This window comes from Phycodurus eques, unplaced genomic scaffold (assembly GCF_024500275.1).
Source record: "Phycodurus eques isolate BA_2022a unplaced genomic scaffold, UOR_Pequ_1.1 contig_177, whole genome shotgun sequence".
Lineage (NCBI taxonomy): Eukaryota > Metazoa > Chordata > Actinopteri > Syngnathiformes > Syngnathidae > Phycodurus > Phycodurus eques.
In genome coordinates, this window is record NW_026904174.1 from 60,751 (window position 1) to 86,353 (window position 25,603).

The following is a 25,603-nucleotide window of genomic DNA, read 5'->3' on the forward strand; positions in this document are numbered from 1 at the left end:
TAATGAGGTGAGGTGAGCTGGTGGCTGGCAGTTGCTGACTTCGTTTTCTGTTGTTAAACCGCCGTTTTTTTCCAAACCTCTTTTTATTTTTTTGCAACCTTATTTTATTATGTACCAAGAGTCGTATCTTGCCGGCTGCCTTTTGAACCTTTAAAAATCACGTGTGGGCGTTATCTATTTGTCTGCCGCTCATTAGCGTATTTTCTTTTTTCTTGTACAGTCTCACATGGTCAAGCCAAACCACTTTTTGTGCGTTGTGTTGTTTCACAAACCACTCGCTGTCGTTGGGTCTTGTCTCATGTCCGCCGGAATGTGCCTTTTGATGCAATACAAACGTGTTTTGTATGCCTTTGTTTTTGTAAAGCAACTGGCACACCTGCGCTCGTCCAATCCGCTGCCGCCCATGGTCAGCCAGCGAGATTTGAATGCTCAGAATGAGGCTGCTGAGGAGGAGAAGAAGGAGGAGGTGGAGGTGGATATTCCATCCAGCGGTTGTCTGGACTGTGCCGCCCATCTGGCCACCATAAGATCATTGGAAAAGCAAGTCTCTGAGCTGAAGGCCGGGATGAAGTTTGAGCTTCTGGAGTCGAGGATTGACGTGCACCCTTCTGGGGTAGGCCAGTACTTGGACTTCTTCCGTCTGCACGCTCGCCTGTCTGTCTTGACACTCGCCTGTCTGTCTGTGCATTTTCTCCCGTACTCGTTTGAAGAGATCAGTGGCATGGGAGTCGGAGTGTCCTATTGAGGAAGAGCGTGAAGAACCAGATGATGAGGAGCTCCAGGGCGAGGACGGTCCGTGCGATGCAATTCAAAGCGACAAGTCCCAGGGTGAAAAGTTTGAGTATGAGAATGAGGATTGGGATTGTGAGGAAGAGCACGACGATGATTGGGGGGCCACAGATCTCGGCAGGCCGCGGGATTCCAGCGATGTGAGTGTAAAGTGCTCAGCCGGACTGTCGGCGCCATGTGATGCTCACTGTGTTCTTCTTTTTCTTTAAGGATGAGGGTCTCCCCAATGAGGCAGCAAAACGTGAGCGTGCGTGTTTGCGTGCGTGCGCACGTGTGTGTGTGTGTGTGTGTCTTGAAAAATAAAATAAAAAATATATATCAAAATATATATATTTTTATATATATAAATATATATATATATATATATATATATATATATATAGTTATTTATTTATTTTTTCCCCCCCCCTCTTTGCAGAGCGTCTTCGCCGTAAAGCATACAAATTGTTTGGAAAGAACACTAGAAGGCAAGCAATGAAACTCCAATTCCCCAATTGCATCGGTGAGTGTCCACACGGGCGCGTGTGCCACCGCACTGGCGCTGTACGTTAACGCCGCCTCTGTCCTGTCTCCACAGCGGCCTACATTGAGGAATATCAGAAACATATTTTCCCGCAGAATGGGTCGAAGAAAATGAAGTACAATGCTGTCACGCAAGTGAGCCGAGTCCTGTTTTTCGTGTCCTATATGATTGAGGGATGGCAGTCGGAGAATATGTGGGACTGGCGGTTCCTTGACAATCGGCCGCACTTACAGAAGTACGTGCAAACGCTCGATTCGCTGCCGCCGCTGCCATGCATGTAAACTGTGATTTTTTTAAAAATTGTATTTTGAATTGCATTTCGTTTTTTCAATTTTGTTCTCACAGATTCCCCGAGTTGTTGCATGCCAAGGACCTGAAAATCTCGACAAATATTCAGTTCATGAGGCAGGTGCAACAATTTATAGAGTACCTGAGGAAACACCGACCAATATATATTCGCTTGAAAAGGGATCGCCTATCCCTGGTGCATGAGCAGATCAAGAAGCTGGTGCAGGAAATCAGCCGCCCGGTGGTCGAGCACCAGACTATGGTCAAATGGTGCAAAAGCGCCAACCAGGTGAGCATGATGGACCTGCTGGCCTGCCGCCAACTGTCTGCGGCCAAGATCCCCGTGCTGCTAGGTGTGTGACACAGCACTCGCCACGCCCACTGCGCTTGCCAAGGCCCTCACACTTGGATAACTATCACTCTCTCTCCCTCCCTCTCTCTCTCTCTCTCTCTCTCTCTCTCTCTCTCTCTCTCTCTCTCTCTCTCTCTCTCTCTGTTCTCAGAAAAAATGGAAAAGCAAAACAGGGAAAACTCAAACCTCCGTTTCCAGTTCTTCGGGTACCTGGCCGCCTACCTCACTGCCCTCTACGGCCACCGCTACAGTGTCCTGGTCAATATGACTGTCACTGAGGTGGACAATGCTCAGGGCAGCCCGGAGGAGGGCTACCTTATCGACGTGAGTACCCGCATGACACTTCTCGCCGCTTTTCTTTTATTTTGCGCCCACGCCTTCGTGGCGCACCGATCCTGCTCCTCTTGTTTACAGGTAGTGCAACACAAGACACTCAGGACGCACGGCAATGCTCAGATTTTCCTGAACGCGAAAGAGTTCTCTTGGTTTGAACGGTGGGGTCAGTTGCGCCGGAAGGCCAACCCGCCTAACAACTACTTCCTGGCTAACAATGGCAGCGGCGTCTTCACGGGCCTTGCCAGCAATTTCCGCGCTGCTTGGAAGGATATGGGCCTCTCCCTCGAGCCAAACTTAACGGACCTCAGGATCTCCCAGGCCATCTGGGTGAGTATGGCCCGAGAGCTGCCGCTCCACTGAATGCACGCCCCTTCCAGCCAGATTTAACGCGCATTGACAAATCCCCTCACCTCTTTTCCAGAATTGTGAGAATAACCCCGAGGCTGTACAGAAGCAAATCAGCTCTTCCGGAAGAATAGAAGGGCTCAGAGAGGACAAGTAAAACAAGAAGAAGAAGTGTGAGGAGGAGGAGGATGAGGAGGATCCGTTGGAGCCTAAGAAGAAGAGGGTGGCGCAGCAGACTGCAGCGGATGTGGCGGGGGAGACAGCGGAGGTGGCGGACGACGAATACCAGCCGAAAAAGGAGAAGAAGACCAAACGCGCTCAGGAATCGCCGGGCAAACTCAAGGTCTACTTCTGGAGAAGGCCCGAGGAAAAAACAAGCATCAGGGAACACCGTAACCTCAGCCCCAAGAAATCTTTTGCCTGCTCTCAAGTTTTGGAAATAGTTTTCATCGCTTTTTACTTTTGTAAACAGATTTTTTTTTATTGTTTTACATTTCCTTAGGTTTGCTGCGTTTTTTTTTTTTTTTTACTATTTAAGCTATTTAAAATGTTTGCTGTGCTTTCAACTTTGTAAACTATTTAAAACGTTCGCTGCGCTGTTGACTTGCCTCTTTAAAACGTTTGCTGTGATTTTGACTTGCACAGTGGGGTGTGCTTTTCATTTGATCTTTTTTTTACATATTTGTCAAGATTGTGTGGGTGTGTGTGTTTTTGTGTATTTTACATCCACAGTGCCTTACTTGATGTGCACTTTATTTTGGGAAACATGTTTACAAAGTGTGTTGATTGCTACATTCACTTGGATAAAAAAATAAATAAAAAAAACTCCTGTTTTTCTGAGTAATGTTTTTGAGGGCTTTGTTTTTCTGACTATTTTCTTCTGTTTTTCTGACAAATTTTTTTTCCACCTGTTTTTCAGACTATTTTTTTTTTCTGTTTTTCGGACTAATTTTTCTTCTGAGTTATCGGGACACATCGAACTCACACGAGAACCTGCGAACTGCAAGTGACTCTTTGCGGACTCACTCATGGCGGATTACTGCTCGCACACCTTCAACCTGCCCATACGCGTTTACATTACCGCTTCAATTAAGGTAAGTCACATAATGAGTAACACACATTGTATAATACTCTAAATACTTTAGTTTTAGACTGCATACTATTCTAATGTAAGCCAATATTTACTATATGGTTTTATGTAGCAAGTAAGTAATTGACGAAGTCGAACGTCTCCTCGACATGATTTCAGTAAGGTAACAGTTACTATATGTTTAGCTGATGCTGTTCATTGCTCGTCCTTGACTTGACAACGTGCTTTTCATCATCACGTTAGTATACAATAACATTACGCTTCCGTAAGTAGAACGAGACATTCGTTGTAACGTTAGTTTATACACCAAGTATACACTAACACTACAGAGGCATAGTACCAGTGTTAATTGTTTAACATGGGGCACGTAAGCATGTAAACAACACAGAACGTTGCCAGTAGACTATTGAAATACTGTTAACAACAACAACAAAACTGATAAAAGCCCACATTGAGCTGCTGAGTTTAGTCTTTTGCACTATTAGAGTGCCGTTATGTTATTATTTTTGAATAACCAGTCAAGGCTTTCATTACACAAGGACACAACACAAATCAGTTTTGGTGGTGATTTGAGTAAGCACATTAAAGTAAGCACATTTGATGACAGGTTGAGTTTCAAATGATTACACATATCGATGATGCCCTTTTCCTACATTTTTTCATTGCCAGCATTGCAATGGCTACATCCTCAACCCCTGGCCTCCCACAAGATGATGATGGTCTGTGGGAATTTCTACGCAACAGAGGTGTTCATGAGGAGAGTATTCAGAAAATTAAACAAGATCATGTAAGTCACAGGAAATGCAGCCCTATGGGTGGCACAAGTCAGTGCAAACTGTAGGCCGGTCCCAAGCCCGGATAAATGCAGAGGGTTGCGTCAGGAAGGGCATCCGGCTTAAAACCTCGCCAAACAAATATGAGCGTTCATCCAAAGAATTCCATACCGGATCGGTCGTGGCCCGGGTTAACAACGTCCGCCACCGGCGCCGTCAACCTGCGGGGCGCCGTTGGAAATTCAGCTACTGTGGGTCGAAGTCAAAGAAGAAGAGGAGGTGGAAAGCGGGTTCTTCGGCAGAAAGAGAAGAGGAAAACACAGAGCCTAGAACTGAATGTGGGGACTTTGAATGTTGGGACTATGACAGGAAAATCTCGGGAGTTGGTTGACATGATGATGAGGAGAAAGGTTGATATATTGTGTGTCCAGGAGACCAGGTGGAAAGGCAGTAAGGCTAGAAGTTTAGGGGCAGGGTTTAAATTATTTTACCATGGTGTCGATGGGAAGAGAAATGGAGTCGGGGTTATTTTAAAATAAGAGTTGGCTAAGAATGTCTTGGAGGTGAAAAGAGTATCAGATCGAGTGATGACGCTGAAATTTGAAATTGAGGGTGTTATGTGTAATGTGATTAGTGGCTATGCCCCACAGGTAGGATGTGACCTAGAGGTGAAAGAGAAATTCTGGAAGGAGCTAGATGATGTAGTTCTTAGCATCCCAGACAGAGAGAGAGTCGTAATTGGTGCAGATTGTAATGGACATGTTGGTGAAGGTAATAGGGGTGATGAAGAAGTGATGGGTAAATACGGCATCCAGGAAAGGAACTTGGAGGGACAGATGGTGGTAGACTTTGCAACAAGGATGCAAATGGCTGTAGTGAACACTTTTTTCCAGAAGAGGCACGAACATAGAGTGACCTACAAGAGCGGAGGTAGAAGCACACAGGTGGATTACATCTTGTGCAGACGATGTAATCTGAAGGAGGTTACCAACTGTAAGGTAGTGGTAGGGGAGAGTGTGGCTAGACAGCATAGGATGGTGGTGTGTAAGATGACTCTGGTGGTGGGGAGGAAAATTAGGAAGACAAAGGCAGAGAAGAGAACCATGTGGTGGAAGCTGAGACAGGACGAGTGTTGTGCAGCTTTTCGGGAAGAGGTGATACAGGCTCTCGGTGGACGGCAGGAGCTTCCAGAAGACTGGACCGCTGCAGCCAAGGTGATCAGAGAAGCAGGCAGGAGAGTACTTGGTGTATCTTCTGGCAGGAAAGGAGAGAAGGAGACTTGGTGGTGGAACCTCACAGTACAGGAAATCATACAAGGAAAGAGGTTAGCTAAGAAGAAGTGGGACACTGAGAGGACCGAGGAGAGGCGAAAGGAATACATTGTGATGCGACACAGGGCAAAGGTAGAGGTGGCAAAGGCAAAACAAGAGGCATATGATGACATGTATGGCAGGTTGGACACTAAAGAAGGAGAAAAGGATCTATACAGGCTGGCCAGACAGAGGGATAGAGATGGGAAGGATGTGCAGCAGGCTAGGGTGATTAAGGATAGAGATGGAAATATGTTGACTGGTGCCAGCAGTGTGCTTGCTAGATGGAAAGAATACTTCGAGGAGTTGATGAATGAGGAAAATGATAGAGAAGGGAGAGTAGAAGAGGTAAGTGTGGTGGACCAGGAAGTGGCAATGATTAGTAAGGGGGAAGTTAGAAAGGCATTAAAGAGGATGAAAAATGGAAAGGCAGTTGGTCCTGATGACATTCCTGTGGAGGTATGGAAGCATCTAGGAGAGGTGGCTGTGAAGTTTTTGACCAGCTTGTTCAATAGAATTCTAGTGCGTGAGAAGATGCCTGAGGAATGGAGGAAAAGTGTACTGGTGCCCATTTTTAAGAACAAAGGTGATGTGCAGAGCTGTGGCAACTATAGAGGAATAAAGTTGATGAGCCACACAATGAAGTTATGGGAAAGAGTAGTGGAGGATAGACTCAGGACAGAAGTGAGTATTTGCGAGCGACAGTATAGTTTCATGCCTAGAAAGAGTACCACAGATGCATTTTTTTGCCTTGAGGATGTTGATGGAAAAGTACAGAGAAGGTCAGAAGGAGCTACATTGTGTCTTTGTAGATCTAGAGAAAGCCTATGACAGAGTACCCAGAGAAGAACTGTGGTACTGCATGCGGAAGTCTGGAGTGGCAGAGAAGTATGTTAGAATAATACAGGACATGTACGAGGGCAGCAGAACAGCGGTGAGGTGTGCTGTAGGTGTGACAGAAGAATTTAAGGTGGACGTGGGACTGCATCAGGGATCAGCCCTGAGCCCCTTCCTTTTTGCAGTGGTGATGGATAGGCTGACAGATGAGGTTAGACTGGAATCCCCGTGGACCATGATGTTTGCAGATGACATTGTGATCTGCAGTGAAAGCAGGGAGCAGCTGGAGGAACAGTTAGAGAGATGGAGGCATGCACTGGAAAGAAGAGGAATGAAGATTAGCCGAAGTAAAACAGAATATATGTGCATGAATGAGAGGGCTGGTGGGGGAAGAATGAGGCTACAGGGAGAAGCGATAGCAAGGGTGGAGGACTTTAAATACTTGGGGTCAACCGTCCAGAGCAATGGTGAGTGTGGTCAGGAAGTGAAGAAACGGGTCAAAGCAGGTTGGAACGGGTGGAGGAAGGTATCAGGTGTGTTATGTGACAGAAGAGTCTCTGCTAGGATGAAGGGCAAAGTTTATAAAACAGTAGTGAGGCCAGCCATGATGTACGGATTAGAGACAGTGGCACTGAAGAGACAACAGGAAGCAGAGCTGGAGGTGGCGGAAATGAAGATGTTGAGGTTCGCTCTTGGAGTGACCAGGTTGGATAAAATTAGAAATGAGCTCATCAGAGGGACAGCTAAGGTTCGATGTTTTGGAGACAAAGTTAGAGAGCGCAGACTTCAATGGTTTGGACACGTCCAGAGGAGAAATAGTGAGTATATTGGAAGAAGGATGATGAGGATGGAGCTGCCAGGCAAGAGAGCTCGAGGAAGACCAAAGAGAAGGTTGATGGATGTCGTGAGGGAAGACATGATGGCAGTTGGTGTTCGAGAGGAGGATGCAGGAGATAGGCTTACATGGAAAAGGATGACGCGCTGTGGCGACCCCTAACGGGACAAGCCGAAAGGAAAAGAAGATGTAAGTCACAGGAAATTTGTTCCTGCTGGTATCTATTAATTTTTAGATTATTTTCTCAACTATATTTTACATTCAAATTAATTTATGATTATACTTTTACCAATACATTTTAGACCAGGGGTGTCAAACATTCAGCCCGCAGGCCAAAACTTGACCGCTGGGGGGCTACAATTGGGCCCGCAGCGTGAATTTTAAAATGAAAAAATACAGACGACATTGTGGTGGTGGGGACTAAGTATAATTTAGAGAATTACTATGCTCATCTAAAAAAGGAGTTGTCATAATTCCTAGCTCTTCAGTAGTTGATTTAGCTTAAGACTGAAATACTATACTGTATTTTTCAGTTCCAAATACCTGTGTCTTACAGTTGCAAAATCTTTTTTTTTAAACTTGCAAAAAAAAGGTGAACCTCTGCAAACGGTTGTAGACTTGACTCTTTATCTGGAGTGAACAAGATGTTTCACATGCAGGGTCATCAGGTTCTCTAAGATATGGTCTGAGCATTCTCTATTAGAAACTTAGCTGTAAACGTAAATGTCTGATGTTATATTAGCGCACTCACATTATTGCCAGCTTCCAAATCTGTTTTTATTGTCTTACACTGTCCACTGTGTTATCATCTGCATTAGGCATTTGTAATTTGTTGTCCGAGAATTAAACACAGAAGTAAATATTCTTGGAGATAATAGTTTGTTTCATCATGTCTTATGTTTTCTTTTCTTTTTTTTTTTTAAATATAGATTGACAGCTCGATAATTGGAGAAATAGATGATGCTGCTTTGGCCTCTTACATTCCAGCCTATGGTGATAGGATTGCTACAAGGCGTTTCTCAGTGGAAAAACAGAGATGAGGCGGAGTTGATACAAAGAGACTTTCCTTATTCCAAAAACTTAGTAAGAAAATGGGCATCAACTTACAGTAGCTATCCTGAGCTTCGAGCTGAAATTGAGGCAATATTGTCCAGCAACACTCATGCAATGGACATAGCATAAGAGTAAGTGACTGATGTTCACATACACATTTTTCTGTTCCCCATTCAGCCAGCCATGATTGTTTAGACTGTGAATGTGGGCCATAGCATATAAGGAGAAGATTTTGTTAGCTTAGGGTCTGTGTAAGTAATGCAAGAAACAATAACACACAAGCACAGATTGATTGAAAATTTTCTTTCTACCCTTTCAACAATTCACTTTTGTTATCAGTCTAGGATGGATGGGAATGTTTGTACGTTTGATCTGTTTATATGTTTGAGAGACGACATGATAAGCAAATACTAATAGTCACCAAATTTTGTTCCGTCTAATTGTTTTGCTGCAGATTACACAGACAGCCAATTCACGAGAACCCCCCAGTTTTTTGTTTTTGTTTTTTTTAGCCCAGTGAATGCAATACGCTTCCGTAGATTGCCGTGCACTTTATTTTCTAAAATAAATATATTTCCTGGGTGCACTTCTATCGCTTGACGACTCTTTCATCATCATCATCATCATCATCATCATCCTTGGCAATGAGCAGTCAGGGGAGAACGCGCCGCAATGCGCGTTGTGCATTTGGATGCTGACTTCGGTGCCGGCGCTAACGTCTCAGCAGACGTGAAACAGTTAGGCGCGTTCAGTGGGAAGACCAACGTGTTGGTGTGCTCCTGCTGTCGAACTACGGTGCTTAAACACGTTTATAACGTTCGTTTGGTGATTTTTAATGTGGTGAGGTGAGCTGGTGGCTGGCAGTTGCTGACTTCGTTTTCTGTTGTTAAACCGCCGTTTTTTTACAAACTGCTTTTTATTTTTTTGCAACTTTTTTTTTTTTAATGATGTACGAAGAGTGGTATCTTGCCGGATGCCTTCATCTCAAGCATGTTGTTGCAATTGTGTGTCAAAGCCAACCTGTTTTTGAACCTTTAAAAATCAAGAGAGCATCCCGTTTCCCCTCCTATCATTTTATTTGAATTGTGTGTTTCCTTTTGATTTTCACGCATTGGGTGTCAGTTGTGACAACCTTCGCCTTGATCATCCGCCCCCTCCACACACACACACAAACTATCCAGCCGCAATTATCAGGGTCTCGGTCGGCCAAAAATAAAAGCAAGCCGACAAAAACAGTAGACCTTCGCACGCGATAATGTTCGTGTGGGAGTTATCTATTTGTAGCTTAAAATAATTAAACTCCCGGCGAGCCTTAAAGATGAGATTTAATTCGCCACAGTAATAGTGAAGTATTTTATAAATGCAAGCGGTGTCGGCGTCCGCTTTTTAAACTTTAAAAATGAGCTGGACTTCCCGCAAGCTTTAAAGGTGAGTTTTCGTTCGCCACAGTAATTGTGAAGCATTTTACAAATGTCACTCGTGTCAGCGAACGTTGATTTACGCCTTCAACCAACTCATGTTCACAAGCCTCGGCCCTGCCCCCTCCTCCGCTGAGTGGTTGCGCTTCGCTGCAAAACGCCCCCCCCCCACCAGCAATCTGCCAATATCTACATGCAGGTAGCAAGTGGGTGGGTTTTTTTCCACAGTCTGCCCTCTGAACCGGGAGGTCTTCAGTGAGTCAGAGCTGCCGCTTACCAGCGTATTTTCCTTTTTCTTGAACGGTTTCACAAGGTAAGGCAATGTTTTCCCAAACCACTTTTTGTGCGTTGTGTTGTTTCACAAACCACTCGTTGTCGTTGGGTCTCGTCTCATGTCCGCCGGAATGTGCATTTTGATGCAATACAAACGTGTTTGTATGCCTACGTTTTTGTGTGTGGTTTTTTTCCATTCTTCGGCAGAATGACCTAGCCTAAGACAAGGACCACGTGCCCACTTTGCAAACGAAACCTCGACTTTGTTGCAAAGCACCTTCGTGAGCGACACAAATTGAAAAACAAGGATGAAAGGAGTATTTTAAACAAATTAGCAGTCAATCGGATCAAACTAAGTGGGGGGACATGTCCAGTTGTCGAGTGCCGCAAAACGGTGATTTTTCATGCATACGTTGGACGTTTGTTTTTCTGGAATAGAAAGAAGGTATACGAGGCACACCGTGGAGATGTCCATGTGGAGCAAATTCACAGTAATTTACTGTTTTAATACCCTTTACAGTTAAATTCATGAACAAATTCGTGAACAACTTCCTGCAGTTGTCGCTAAAGAAAAATAGTGATAAAATCCGTTTTTTTTTTAGAAAATTAGTCCGAAAAACAGAAAAAAATAGTCAAAAAAACAGGTGGGGGGGGGGAAATTAGTCCGAAAAACAGACAAAAATAGTCAGAAAAAGAGGTGGAACAAAAATTAGTCCGAAAAACAGAAAGAAAGGGTCAGAAAAACGGGAGTTTTTTTTTTTTTTTTTTTTTTTTTTTAGCCCAGTGAATGCAATACGCTTCCGTAGATTGCCGTGCACTTTATTTTCTAAAATAAATATATTTCCTGGGTGCACTTCTATTGCTTGACGACTCTTTCATCATCATCATCATCCTTGGCAATGAGCAGTCAGGGGAGAACGCGCCGCAATGCGCGTTGTGCATTTGGATGCTGACTTCGGTGTATGTCTATTGAAGGCACTCGCACGTGATATACTGATGTCATGATCATACAAAGACTTATTTTTTGCACTGTTATGTTGTGTAACCTAACCTCAGTATTAAAATGTTCTGATAATCACGTAACTGTGAAAACTACATGTCAGCCGCAGAACAGGATGTTTTGTGCCAAGAAGAGCTATTGCTGTGACCTTGGATCCACCCTGCTCAAGCTTTAAACACCGCCCTGAACACTGTCTAAAATCTTGCACTGAACGCTGAGAAAGCGCACATTTGAGCTCATTTGAGCAGCTGCAGCCTTTGCCTGTAGAACATTTGTGCCCAGAATATTCTGCAATAAAGATCTTATAGAAGTTCATTTCCAGTCTCTGATTCTGACCCCAACATTCTCATCATCCGAAATTCAAAGAACACGCGAAGGACTGGCGGAGAAAATCATCCTTCAACAATTGGTGACCCCGGACGTGATTTCGGGCTGATGTGTTGGGCGACAGACAGAACATCGGGCCCACACGAATGTAAGGTAAGAGGACATTTATCCTCCCAATTGATCTTCTGTCTGTCGACTGATACAAGGCAAGAATTTATGTTCTATTGGAATCTAAATTGAATGTTTGACTGGATGAACTTTAAATAACATAATTTGCTATATAAGGTTGACTTGTTTCATGTTATAGTGAAATCCTAAAGTCTGTAAACCCTTGTATAGGAAGTTCTGCACAAAATACCGGTGAGAATAAGAAGAATAAATATCGAGTGGTTTTGATCAATTAAGCTTCGAGTACTTTTGTTTGGATGAAATATCAAGTACTTTTGTTTCAGAGAAAAAAGTTTCGACCACTTTTGCGAAATTAAGGCTCGGACGCTTTTGTTTGGCTAATAAGCAAGTGTCTTTGAAGTATGAGAAATAAAGGTATATTGTGGATCCACAAAAAATAAGTACTTAAAAAAAAAAAAAAACAGCTGAAAAATGGAATGGGAATTCAATCGAGAATCGGACTGGTTCGACTTGCGTGTCATTCCAGACCATGGTCAAAAAATACTCTTAAGTGAGCAAGTAAAAATTGCATGTAATGTATGTGTGGGAGGATTGTCTGAGAAAGATAGGGAAAGAAAGAACAACTGTATAAATGGATGAATGAATGCTGTGAGGATGGCTGGTTTCCTGCATTATCAACTGCTGCTTGTTTAGTTTCACTGACGAAGGAAGTCGAGAGAGTATGTTCAAAAAGAAAAAAACAGTTGGAGAAGGAAATAGAGAAGATGAGTAAATTGTCCACTAAAGGCAGGAAGGTAAGAGAAAATCACAAAAAGACAGAAAAAGTAATGGCAAAAGCTAGAATGCTGGCAATGGGATGTGCATTAAAACAATCAAGAAAAGAAATAAAATACAGTGGGGTGGGTGTGACTCAGCCGTTGTCCGCACCGCCGCCGTATTGTGGTAAATTGGAAATAAATGATACAAAAGGGCCAGTGAACCCATTCACTGAGTCACCATATGCAGATGCGAGACAGACGCTGCAAAACATACAAGCCCCTATTTTATCTGTAAATAGAAGAACTCTAGATGTGGATTGGAATGGCAGTACTGACTCGGTGGGATCGAAACAACGTCAACCCCTGATTCAGCACGCAGCAGAAAATTTGGCCGCAGGCGTAACCGCCTCAGTTAAAATGTTCGAGGAAAGACTGGAAAAAGTGTCAAACATGCGCGGAGAACCATATAAAAAGTTAAACCAAATAGGAGCGTTTACGGTGGACTTAAATAGACACCCTGAAGTGCCACAAAAGGTAAGAGAGCAGCTTTTAGCGCGTGCCTCCCGTTTTGAGAGAACTGTCAACGCTGAAATAACAGAACAGATACAACGTGATAACGCGGAACGAGATGAAATATTCAGACACAGGGAACAGGAGATAGCAGCAGAAGAAGCTCAGAAGGGACTCCCCCATCAGGTAGCAAACACTTATCACATCGCACATTTGCAAAATCAGATGGCTGACTTAAGGTGCCAAGTGCAGACTTTGTCAGGAGCACACCCGGGCTCCCTGTTACAACAGACACAAGAAAATAGAAGTGCGCCCCTTTTTGCTGAATCCACTCCACTGCGACCAATGACACGCTCTCAAACTGTTGTCCAAGCTCCAATGCTGGCCAAGGTTGATCCGGCTACTGGAGCCACTGCCATGTTTTATAAACCTCTTTCTCCTTCTGATCTAAGTGTTTTGATGCAGAAACTTCCGCCAATGCAGAATGGAGGAGAGAACTGGCTGAGATCGGTACAAAGGGCTGTCACAGGACAAATTTTAACAGCAGGAGACATGCGCGCATTGTTGACACATGCGTGTCCTCTCTCCCAACTGGAGACACTGATGAAGAATTCTGGTCTGATAAGTATAATGGACAATGAGGCACTCACAAGAGAGTATTACTTAACATTGTTCACTGCACTAAACGCGTTGTTTCCCATTCCTGATCTAGTCATTTCCGACTTAGTATTTGCTCCTAGAACAGATGTGGAAGCAGCGGCATATATTGACCGCGCTCTTGTCGAATATTCTTCAAAAACAGGCCATTTGCCAACTGACTCTGCTCTGTATTCTCAAGTATTTAGAGCAGCAGTGTTGAAGGGCGTTCCTAAGTCTGTGGTGCAAGCCATGGAGGCGAATCCGGACCTTCCCGGAGCAGATCATGCTCGCTGGTTGTCACATCTGAAACACCACCTGAGGAGACATGCAAAAGAAAAAGAGTCAAAGCATGAGAAACACAGAACCACCAAATCACAATTAGCTATAATGCAACTACAAAGTCTCAAAAAACAAGAAGAAAATATTAAAATCACACCTGTGGCTTCCGTTGGAGCCTCGCTACCTAATGTTGTTTCTGAGTGCATGATGTATCAAACAGGGCCATTCATGGGTCGAGGTGCTCCATTTGCTGGCAGATATCAATGCTTCAACTGTGGTCGTAACGGACACTGGGCAAGAGACTGCCGAGCGCGTCCCCTGGAGGGCGGAGGCAGAGGAGGAAGTGGCCCGCCTAGAGGATTCAACAGGCGTGGTTATGGCCAGCAAAGCGGAAGGGGATACGGATAGCAACAGCAGCAGGATATGACTCAACAATATCCACCGCACCAGCAGCAGTCTTACCCTCAAGTGCCGAACCAACAGCACCTGCCACCGTCTGGGGGCCAGTATCCACAATGATGGGCCCCCGAATCCACATGCCACGGTCTGCAGGAACCAATGATCGGACTGACGGTAGGAGGAACTATTTGACCTTTTATGGTCGATACGGGAGCCAGACATTCAACCGTTATAACATTACCACCTGAAAGTTCCCTTACTGCAAAAGGCATTTCACTTGTTGGATTCCGGGGTGAAGAAACCATCCTGCACATGAGTACACCCGTACCTACTCAGTGTTTTACAGAAACTCTTTTACACTCGTTTGTGTATGCGACCAATTGCCCTGTCAACCTGTTGGGAAGGGATCTTCTCATCAAAACAGCTCCAACAATACTGTGCAGCCCGGATGGACTGATATTACAGTTTCCTGATGGACACACCTACTGTTGCTCCGGTGACGACACATCAAACATCTACATGCAGGACTCAGAGCGACAACTACCAAGCATGACGTGTGCCACCGCCGACATCTACTGGGCGAAAATGGACACTGACTCACCCGGCTGGACGGAAGCAGAGACCTTTTGGACTCAATGGTCGCCATGGGTTCGTCACCTCAGACCCTATGATATGGTTTCTGATTGTATGCATTGCACTCTGTACTATGACAGGACGGGAGATGAGGTGTACAGCGAGGCTTTCCAAAATGTAGAAGGCAACATCTGGGAACTACAAATGGGCGACCTGTTCGTGGGAAAACCAGGTGTGGCTTTTTCAATTTCACTAACACCTGAACAACAAAAATGGTGTATGATGACTCATCCATCAGATCCCACTGTGCCACCATGTCATCCTCATGTGTCCCTGATGGTACCACCAAAGCATACTGCAAAGGATTTGGGTCCGTTCGTCCTAAGCTGCACACAGGCTATTGATTGGCAGCCAACTTTTCACGACACATTGCTATATTCTCGGTCTCTCGATGCATACTGGATACAGTCTGCACCGTATACACCTACATCAACCCTGGAGCACTGCTTGTTGGACAGACATCATGGACGAGAAACAACTGACAGTGAATTCGCCAATCCTATGGTACAATCTTTACCTCTACATCTGTGGTCTACAGAGCCAACAGACGTGGGATTGTGTCAAGTACAGCCGGTGAAATTCAAAATGAAGCCTGATCCTATTTGGATACCACAGTATCCAATGAAGGAAGCAGGTCGAATTGGCATTACAGAAACCATTGAAGGCTTGCTAAAAGCAGGAGTGTTGTGCAAAATACGTGAGTCAGAGTATAATACACCCATTGTACCAGTTGAAAAGAAAAATACTGGAAAATTCCGAATGGTACATGACCTTAGGGCAATAAATGCAGCGGTCTTGACACCAACACTTCCAGTACCCAATCCGCACTCAGCCCTGTCTCAGCTCTCTCCGTCTCACACCCATTTTACTTGCATTGATCTGGCTAATGCATTTTTCTGCATTCCTCTTGACCCATCTATGAAGCATTACTTTGCATTTACTTGGAATAATGAATACTATTCTTACAACTGACTTCCACAAGGCTTTGTTCTGTCACCAGGACTGTTCAATGATCATCTCAGACAACTTTTATCACCACTTCAACTTCCGGAAGGTGTGCTCTTAATACAATCTGTAGATGACATATTGTTGGCCGCCCCTTCCGAGTCCTTATGTCTTCAAGCCACCCAGCAACTCTTGTCTCATCTAGTATCAGTAGGACTTAAGTGCTCCAAAAGCAAACTACAACTTGCAAGGCCACAAGTTTCCTTTTTGGGACGCCTTATTTCATGCAAAGGCACAGGGATGTCTCCCTCACACAAAGATGACATCTTACATAACCCGAAACCTGTCAATGTCAAACAAATGCTCGCCTTCTTAGGACTGTGCAACTACTCACGCCATCATGTCCCGGACTTTGCAGAACTTACACATCCTCTTCGCCAAATGGTTAACATTGAAGGCATGAGAAATTTGTCACATATCCTCACTTGGACCACTGAAGCGGAAAACTCTTTTGTAAACCTCAAACAGCAATAGACCTCAGCTGCCGCATTGGCTATTCCTGACTACAACAGAATGTTTTTTTCTGGATGTTTCTGAAAAGACCAGCAGTGTATCTGCTGCTCTTTATCAGAAGGGGGAATCAGGAGAAAGACAAATTTGTCTATATGCCTCTACGCCACTTGAAAAATACGAAAAGCGACATCCAGTATGTGCGGCGTTTGCCTCTGCGTTAGCTCGACTCATTCAAAAAACATCACACATTGTCTTACATCATCCATTGACAGTACGCACTTCTCACAGTACAGTACAGTACGTGACAAGCCATGTTTTCACCATAACAGGAGGACGACAAAGGAAAATTGAGGTAATACTAACACAGCCACATATCCTTTTTACACACGAGGGCATTAACATGGCTGAAGGGCTTTTTGAAGGACAGTCTCATTGCTGTACCCAACGAATCATAACAGATAACACACTTAGGGAAGATCTATATGACATGACATGCCCTTGGCAAAATCCTGACTTGATACTATTCACGGACGGATGCTGTTTTAAAGGAGAACAAGGGCTCCAGTCAGGGTTTGCTGTAACAAAACTGATACAGGATTTGTAACCATAGAAGCGAAAAAACAGCTGCTCTCCAGCTGGCCCAAGACAAAACGACCAACATTTACACTGACTCGGCATATGCTCATGTAGTAGTACATACAGCCATGGCCGAATGGCAAAGAAATGACTTCATGACTGCAATGGGAGTCCCCATAAAACATTATCAAGACATATTAAAATTGAAAGAAGCATTCATGATGCCCAAAGCAGTGGCAGTCTTAAAATGTAAAGGACACACTAAAAAGGATGATTTTGTTTCAGCAGGAAATGACGCAGCGGATAAAGCGGCGAAAGCAGCGGCTGGTTATCTTCCCACCTTACAACTAGTTGTAAGTGAAAGAGAATTAAAAGACAGACAGGAAGTAACAGAAGAGACAGTTAAAATATGGCAGGAACAAGGTAGTCCCGAGGAAAGGAGTGTGTGGAAGTCAAAAGTGGGTGAGAGAGATGAGAAAGGTGTTTGGAGAAAAGGAGGAAAATGTATACTACCTCAGAAGCAATTAAAACTGTTGATAAATGAAGCTCATGGAGCATGCCATGTAGGCGTGGAAGAAACACTGAGACGACTCCTCACCTGGTGGCATCCTTTCATGAGAGCAATTGTTAAAAATGAACTACAGGATTGCAGTGTCTGTAGCAGATATAACAGCATGCCTCCCACGAAACCACCCCAGGGAACTCACGATCCGGACGTGACGGCACCTGGGCAGGTGGTTTCGATGGATTTTACAGACATGATTAAAAGTGTGTCCGGTTACAGGTATCTACTAGTGATAGTGGATTCCTTCTCCGGTTGGCCTGAAGCCCATCCCTGCAAAACAGAAACGGCAAACATAGTGGTTAAACATTTGATTAACCATTATATTCCATCTCATGGGTTCCCAAATAAAATAAGGTCTGATAATGGGACCCATTTTAAAAACAAACATTTGCAGGAAGTAGAAAGAATGAATCGGAACATTAAGGAAAAATTGGCCAAAGCTTTAGCTACTTCAAATCTCAATTGGCTACAAGCCCTTCCTTTGGCTTTGATGAATGTACGAATGTCACTCAATTCAGCCAAAGGCTGGACTCCATTTGAATGTCATACTAACAGACCGTGTCCGGCTCAAACAGCTCCACTGGAGACAACAGATGTTTCCGGCCCTCTGGAGCTCAAACAACTAACGCTTGCTTTTTCGCAACTAACTGCGAAACAACCCGATGCTCCTTTGGTAATGCATGAAAGTGAATTTGTATGGTTGAAAGTAATCAAAAGAAAGTGGTCTGAACCCAGGTGGACAGGTCCTCATGAAGTGACGGAGAGAACATCGTCTGCTGTCCGCCTACAAGGAAAGGGGGAGACGTGGTACCACCTCACCTCTACACGACCAGCAAAGACCCCATCCCGACAGATCATCATTGCCACAAGTACTGACTGCACGTCAACGCCAGACCAGATACCATCCCAGTGACGACATCACTCATCAAAGGTTGAGATCACGGTACACGGGCAGAATAATCCCGGTGACTCAACCTAGGACCGGTTAGTCTAACCCCAGGTCCTGAAGAAGCTGACAGCGCTCTCTAGCAACGATCCTGAAAAAACACCACCCAACAATGGCCCGCAAGTGGGACAATGTTTCAATTTGTTGTTATATCACAACCCTTTTTATTGTATTAACTCTCTTGCCTGTTTGGTATTTTTTTATGCCTCTTGGTGCGCCCTCAAACCTAACAACAATACAGAGAAGTAAGCGAAAACTCAATTCAGGTCACCCAACTGTACCTATATCCCAGTTTATTCCCTGGATTCTAGAATGGACGTACAACCATTCAATAACTTTAACAGTGCCACCAAACACCTCTACCGCCGTTGAAATACCAATTAGATCTCTAAAAGGGTTCAGCTGTTACTTTGTTATTGCTTTTCGGATGCTGTATTATTCCATGTACGAGGACACTGTGTGTCAAGATTGCAACGGGAGTGGTGATGGCTTTCCAAAATCGCATAGCTTTAGATATGCTCCTGGCAGAAAAAGGAGGCGTATGCTCCATGTTTGGCGAACAATGTTGCACTTTTATTCCTAATAACACAGCTTCTGATGGCAGCTTAACCTCTGCAATTGAAGGGCTCAGAACATTAAACAAAAAGATGAAACAACATTCAGGGGTAGATACTTCTATTTGGGACAATTGGATGAGTGTTTTTGGACGTTATGAGGCTCTGGTATCTGCTTTTCTCACAATATGTGGATGTTGTTGCATTCCTTGCTTGCGCTCTCTTAGCCAGCGACTCATTACAGCAGCTATCGAAAAGAGAGATGTTAATAACCCCGCCCAGATGATGCCACTCTTGTCTTCAGGGGATACCCCTGAGATGCTCGATGACCCTGCGGGCATATTTTTGTAATCGTACATTCTCTTACATGCTATTTAACATATCCTGGTGTCGGACTCGAAAGAGTCCGAAAGGGGGATTGAAGGCACTCGATATACTGATATACTGATGTCATGATCATACAATAACTTATTTTTTGCACTGTTATGTTGTGTAAATCTCGCTGGTCAGCCAGCGAGATTTGAATGCTCAGAATGAGGCTGCTGAGGAGGAGAAGAAGGAGGAGGTGGAGGTGGATAATCCATCCAGCGGTTGTCTGGACTGTGCCGCCCATCTGGCCACCATAAGATCATTGGAAAAGCAAGTCTCTGAGCTGAAGGCCGGGATGAAGTTTGAGCTTCTGGAGTCGAGGATTGACGTGCACCCTTCTGGGGTAGGCCAGTACTTGGACTTCTTCCGTCTGCACGCTCGCCTGTCTGTCTTGACACTCGCCTGTCTGTCTTGACACTCGCCTGTCTGTCTGTGCATTTTCTCTCGTACTCTTTTGAAGAGATCAGTGGCAAGGGAGTCGGAGTGTCCTATTGAGGAAGAGCGTGAAGAACCAGATGATGAGGAGCTCCAGGGCGAGGCCGGTCCGTCGGAGGATGGTCCGTGCGATGCAATTCAAAGCGACAAGTCCCAGGGTGAAAAGTTTGAGTATAAGAATGAGGATTGGGATTGGGAGGAAGAGCACGACGATGATTGGGGGGCCACAGATCTCGGCAGGCCGCGGGATTCCAGCGATGTGAGTGAAAAGTGCTCAGCCGGACTGTCGGCGCCATGTGATGCTCACTGTGTTCTTCTTTTTCTTTAAGGATGAGGGTCTCCCCAATGAGACAGCAAAACGTGAGCGTGCGTGCTTGCGTGCGTGCGTGCGCGTGTGTGTGTGTGTGTGTCTTGAAAAATAAAATAAAAAATATATATCTATATATATATATTTATATATATATAAATAAATATATATATCTATATATATATATATATAGATATATATATATAGTTATTTATTTATTTGGAATTTGTATTTATTTTTTCCCCCCCTCTTTGCAGAGCGTCTTCGCCGTAAAGCAAACAAATTGTTTGGAAAGAAGAACAGTAGAAGGCAAGCAATGAAACTCCAATTCCCCAAATGCATCGGTGAGTGTCTACACGGGCGCGTGTGCCACCGCACTGGCGCTGTACGTTAACGCCGCCTCTGTCCTGTCTCCACAGTGGCCTACATTGAGGAATATCTGAAAAATATTTTCCCGCAGAATGGGTCGAGGAAAAAGAATAACTATGCTGTCACGCAAATGAGCCGAGTCCTGTTTTTCGTGTCCTATATGATTGAGGGATGGCAGTCGCAGAATATGTGGGACTGGCGGTTCCTTGACAACGGGCCTCACTTACAGAAGTACGTGCAAACGCTCGATTCGCTGCCGCCGCTGCCATGCAGGACGGGCTTCATGTAAACTGTGATTTTTAAAAAAAATTGTATTTTAAATTGCATTTCGTTTTTTCAATTTTGTTCTCACAGATTCCCCGAGTTGTTGCATGCCAAGGGACCTGAAAATCTCGACACGTATTCAGTTCATGAGGCACGTGCAACAATTTATCAAGTACCTGAGGAAAAACCGACCAATATATATTCGCTTGAAAAGGGATCGCCTATCCCTGGTGCATGAGCAGATCAAGAAGCTGGTGCAGGAAATCAGCCAGCCCGGTGGTCGAGCACCAGACTATGGTCAGATGGTGCAAAAGCGCCAACCATGTGAACATGATGGACCTGCTGGCCTGCCGCCAACTGTCTGCGGCCAAGATCCCCGTGCTGCTAGGTGTGTGACACAGCACTCGCCACGCCCACTGCGCTTGCCAAGGCCCTCACACTTGGATAACTATCACTCTCTCTCTCTCTCTCTCTCTCTCTCTCTCTCTCTCTCTCTCTCTCTCTCTCTCTCTCTCTCTCTCTCTCTCTCTCTCTGTTCTCAGAAAAAATGGAAAAGCAAAACAGGGAAATCTCAAACCTCCGTTTTCAGTTCTTCGGGTACCTGGCCGCCTACCTCACTGCCCTCTACGGCCACTGCTACAGTGTCCTGGTCAATATGACGGTCACTGAGGTGGACAATGCCAAGGGCAGCCCGGAGGAGGGCTACCTGATCGACGTGAGTACCCGCATGACACTTCTCGCCGCTTTTCTTTTATTTTGCGCCCACGCCTCCGTGGCGCACCGATCCTGCTCCTCTTGTTTACAGGTAGTGCAACACAAGACACTCAGGACGCACGGCAATGCTCAGATTTTCCTGAATGCGAAAGAGTTCTCTTGGTTTGAACGGTGGGGTCAGTTGCGCCGGAAGGCCAACCCGCCTAACAACTACTTCCTGGCTAACAATGGCAGCGGCGTCTTCACGGGCCTTGTCAGCAATTTCCGCGCTGCTTGGAAGGATATGGGCCTCTCCCTCGAGCCAAACTTAACGGACCTCAGGATCTCCCAGGCCATCTGGGTGAGTATGGCCCGAGAGCTGCCGCTTCACTGAATGCACGCCCCTTCCAGCCAGATTTAACGCGCATTGACAAATCCCCTCACCTCTTTTCCAGAATTGGGAGAATAACCCCGAGGCTGTACAGAAGCAAATCAGCTCTTCCGGAAGAATAGAAGGGCTCAGAGGGGACAAGTAAAACAAGAAGAAGAACTGTGAGGAGGAGGAGGAAGAGGAGGATGAGGAGGATCCGTTGGAGCCTAAGAAGAAGAGGGTGGCGCAGCAGACTGCAGAGGATGTGGCGGGGGAGACAGCGGAGGTGGCGGACGACGAATACCAGCCGAAAAAAGAGAAGAAGACCAAACGCGCTCAGGAATCGCTGGGCAAACTCAAGGTCTACTTCTGGAGAAGGCCCGAGGAAAAAACAAGCATCAGGGAACACCGTAACCTCAGCCCCAAGAAATCTTTTGCCTGCTCTCAAGTTTTGGAAATAGTTTTCATCGCTTTTTACTTTTGTAAACAGCGGTACTGCGTGTGCTGTGATTTTTTTTTATTGTTTTACATTTCCTTAGGTTTGCTGCGTTTTTTTTTTTTTTTTTTTTACTATTTAAGCTATTTAAAACGTTTGCTGTGCTTTCAACTTTGTAAACTATTTAAAACGTTCGCTGCGCTGTTGACTTGCCTCTTTAAAACGTTTGCTGTGATTTTGACTTGCACAGTGGGGTGTGCTTTTCATTTGATCTCTTTTTTACATATTTGTCAAGATTGTGTGGGTGTGTGTGTTTTTGTGTATTTTACATCCACAGTGCCTTACTTGATGTGCACTTTATTTTGGGAAACATGTTTACAAAGTGTGTTGATTGCTACATTCACTTGGATAAAAAAATAAATAAAAAAAACTCCTGTTTTTCTGAGTAATGTTTTTGAGGGCTTTGTTTTTCTGACAAATTTTTTTTCCACCTGTTTTTCGGACTAATTTTTCTTCTGAGTTATCGGGACACATCGAACTCACGCGAGAACCTGCGAACTGCAAGTGACTCTTTGCGGACTCACTCATGGCGGATTACTGCTTGCACACCTTCAACCTGCCCATACGCGTTTACATTACCGCTTCAATTAAGGTAAGTCACATAATGAGTAACACACATTGTATAATGCTCTAAATACTTTAGTTTTAGACTGCATACTATTCTAATGTAAGCCAATATTTACTATATGGTTTTATGTAGCAAGTAAGTAATTGACGAAGTCGAACGTCTCCTCGACATGATTTCAGTAAGGTAACAGTTACTATATGTTTAGCTGATGCTGTTCATTGCTCGTCCTTGACTTGACAACGTGCTTTTCATCATCACGTTAGTATACAATAACATTACGCTTCCGTAAGTAGAACGAGACATTCGTTGTAACGTTAGTTTATATACCAAGTATACACTAACACTACAGAGGCATAGTACCAGTGTTAATTGTTTAACATGGGGCACGTAAGCATGTAAACAACACAGAACGTTGCCAGTAGACTATTGAAATACTGTTAACAACAACAACAAAACTGATAAAAGCCCACATTGAGCTGCTGAGTTTAGTCTTTTGCACTATTAGAGTGCCGTTATGTTATTATTTTTGAATAACCAGTCAAGGCTTTCATTACACAAGGACACAACACAAATCAGTTTTGGTGGTGATTTGAGTAAGCACATTAAAGTAAGCACATTTGATGACAGGTTGAGTTTCAAATGATTACACATATCGATGATGCCCTTTTCCTACATTTTCTCAATGCCAGCATTGCAATGGCTACATCCTCAACCCCTGGCCTCCCACAAGATGATGATGGTCTGTGGGAATTTCTACGCAACAGAGGTGTTCATGAGGAGAGTATTCAGAAAATTAAACAAGATCATGTAAGTCACAGGAAATTTGTTCCTGCTGGTATCTATTAATTTTTAGATTATTTTCTCAACTATATTTTACATTCAAATTAATTTATGATTATACTTTTACCAATACATTTTAGACCAGGGGTGTCAAACATTCAGCCCGCAGGCCAAAACTTGACCGCTGGGGGGCTACAATTGGGCCCGCAGCGTGAATTTTAAAATGAAAAAATACAGACGACATTGTGGTGGTGGGGACTAAGTATAATTTAGAGAATTACTATGCTCATCTAAAAAAGGAGTTGTCATAATTCCTAGCTCTTCAGTAGTTGATTTATCTTAAGACTGAAATACTATACTGTATTTTTCAGTTCCAAATACCTGTGTCTTACAGTTGCAAAATCTTTTTTTTTAAACTTGCAAAAAAAAGGTGAACCTCTGCAAACGGTTGTAGACTTGACTCTTTATCTGGAGTGAACAAGATGTTTCACATGCAGGGTCATCAGGTTCTCTAAGATATGGTCTGAGCATTCTCTATTAGAAACTTAGCTGTAAACGTAAATGTCTGATGTTATATTAGCGCACTCACATTATTGCCAGCTTCCAAATCTGTTTTTATTGTCTTACACTGTCCACTGTGTTATCATCTGCATTAGGCATTTGTAATTTGTTGTCCGAGAATTAAACACAGAAGTAAATATTCTTGGAGATAATAGTTTGTTTCATCATGTCTTATGTTTTCTTTTCTTTTTTTTTTTTTAAATATAGATTGACAGCTCGATAATTGGAGAAATAGATGATGCTGCTTTGGCCTCTTACATTCCAGCCTATGGTGATAGGATTGCTACAAGGCGTTTCTCAGTGGAAAAACAGAGATGAGGCGGAGTTGATACAAAGAGACTTTCCTTATTCCAAAAACTTAGTAAGAAAATGGGCATCAACTTACAGTAGCTATCCTGAGCTTCGAGCTGAAATGGAGGCAATATTGTCCAGCAACACTCATGCAATGGACATAGCATAAGAGTAAGTGACTGATGTTCACATACACATTTTTCTGTTCCCCATTCAGCCAGCCATGATTGTTTAGACTGTGAATGTGGGCCATAGCATATAAGGAGAAGATTTTGTTAGCTTAGGGTCTGTGTAAGTAATGCAAGAAACAATAACACACAAGCACAGATTGATTGAAAATTTTCTTTCTACCCTTTCAACAATTCACTTTTGTTATCAGTCTAGGATGGATGGGAATGTTTGTACGTTGATCTGATCTGTTTATATGTTTGAGAGACGACATGATGAGCAAATACTAATAGTCACCAAATTTTGTTCCGTCTAATTGTTTTGCTGCAGATTACACAGTAGACTTGACTCTTTATCTGGAGTGAACAAGATGTTTCACATGGAGGGTCATCAGGTTCTCTAAGATATGGTCTGAGCATTCTCTATTAGAAACTTAGCTGTAAACGTAAATGTCTGATGTTAAATAAGCGCATTCACATTATTGCCAGCTTCCAAATCTGTTTTTATTGTCTTACACTGTCCATTGTGTTATCATCTGCATTAGGCATTTGTAATGTGTTGTCTGAGAATTAAACACAGAAGTAAATAGTCTTGGAGATAATAGTTTGTTTCATCATGTCTAATGTTTTCTTTTTTTTTAAATATAGATTGACAGCTCGATAATTGGAGAAATAGATGATGCTGCTTTGGCCTCTTACATTCCAGCCTATGGTGATAGGATTGCTACAAGGCGTTTCTCAGTGGAAAAACAGAGAAGAGGTGGAGATGATACAAAAAGACTTTCCTTATTCCAAAAACTTAGTAAGAAAATGGGCACAATGGGTAACAAAGCCTGTGATCATGGTTTTGAGGGAGAGAGAGAGAATACAGTGAAACCAACAAATGTGTACCTAAAAAATAATAAGCGAGCCTGGAAGACAACCAGAAAAATAGAATT

General features: G+C 43.9%; 3 protein-coding genes and 2 long non-coding RNA genes across 6 annotated transcripts; all 5 read left to right on the top strand.

Moving 5' to 3' along the window:
* The first annotated feature begins 3,605 nt into the window (after positions 1-3,605).
* Positions 3,606-8,485, top strand: LOC133398436 (uncharacterized). The gene is made up of 3 exons (XR_009767814.1): positions 3,606-3,727; positions 4,393-4,510; positions 8,408-8,485. It is a non-coding gene; the product is annotated as an uncharacterized LOC133398436 (long non-coding RNA).
* Positions 8,486-11,175: 2,690 nt separating this feature from the next.
* LOC133398440 (uncharacterized) lies at positions 11,176-18,319 on the top strand. Of its 2 annotated transcripts, XM_061669986.1 has the most exons (3): positions 14,462-15,068; positions 17,219-17,283; positions 18,231-18,303. In XM_061669986.1, the coding sequence occupies exons 1-3, from the start codon at positions 14,462-14,464 to the stop codon at positions 18,246-18,248; spliced, it is 690 nt and encodes a 229-aa protein (XP_061525970.1). In that variant the 3' UTR covers positions 18,249-18,303. The 2 variants fall into 2 exon arrangements, 1 of the variants encoding a protein (XP_061525970.1); XR_009767817.1 differs by lacking the exons at positions 14,462-15,068; positions 17,219-17,283 and adding an exon at positions 11,176-11,702 and having other exon boundaries at positions 18,231-18,319.
* A 234-nt stretch (positions 18,320-18,553) lies between these two features.
* On the top strand, positions 18,554-20,977 carry LOC133398438 (uncharacterized). Its single transcript, XM_061669984.1, has 7 exons — positions 18,554-18,564; positions 19,506-19,707; positions 19,825-20,058; positions 20,129-20,159; positions 20,364-20,450; positions 20,526-20,706; positions 20,830-20,977. Exons 1-7 carry the CDS (start codon positions 18,554-18,556, stop codon positions 20,975-20,977), a joined length of 894 nt encoding a protein of 297 aa, XP_061525968.1.
* On the top strand, positions 20,974-21,968 carry LOC133398439 (uncharacterized). The gene is made up of 4 exons (XM_061669985.1): positions 20,974-21,127; positions 21,282-21,454; positions 21,545-21,793; positions 21,888-21,968. The coding sequence occupies exons 1-4, from the start codon at positions 20,974-20,976 to the stop codon at positions 21,966-21,968; spliced, it is 657 nt and encodes a 218-aa protein (XP_061525969.1).
* Positions 21,969-22,776: 808 nt separating this feature from the next.
* Positions 22,777-24,497, top strand: LOC133398437 (uncharacterized). Its single transcript, XR_009767815.1, has 3 exons — positions 22,777-22,890; positions 23,556-23,673; positions 24,415-24,497. It is a non-coding gene; the product is annotated as an uncharacterized LOC133398437 (long non-coding RNA).
* The last annotated feature ends 1,106 nt before the right edge of the window (positions 24,498-25,603 follow it).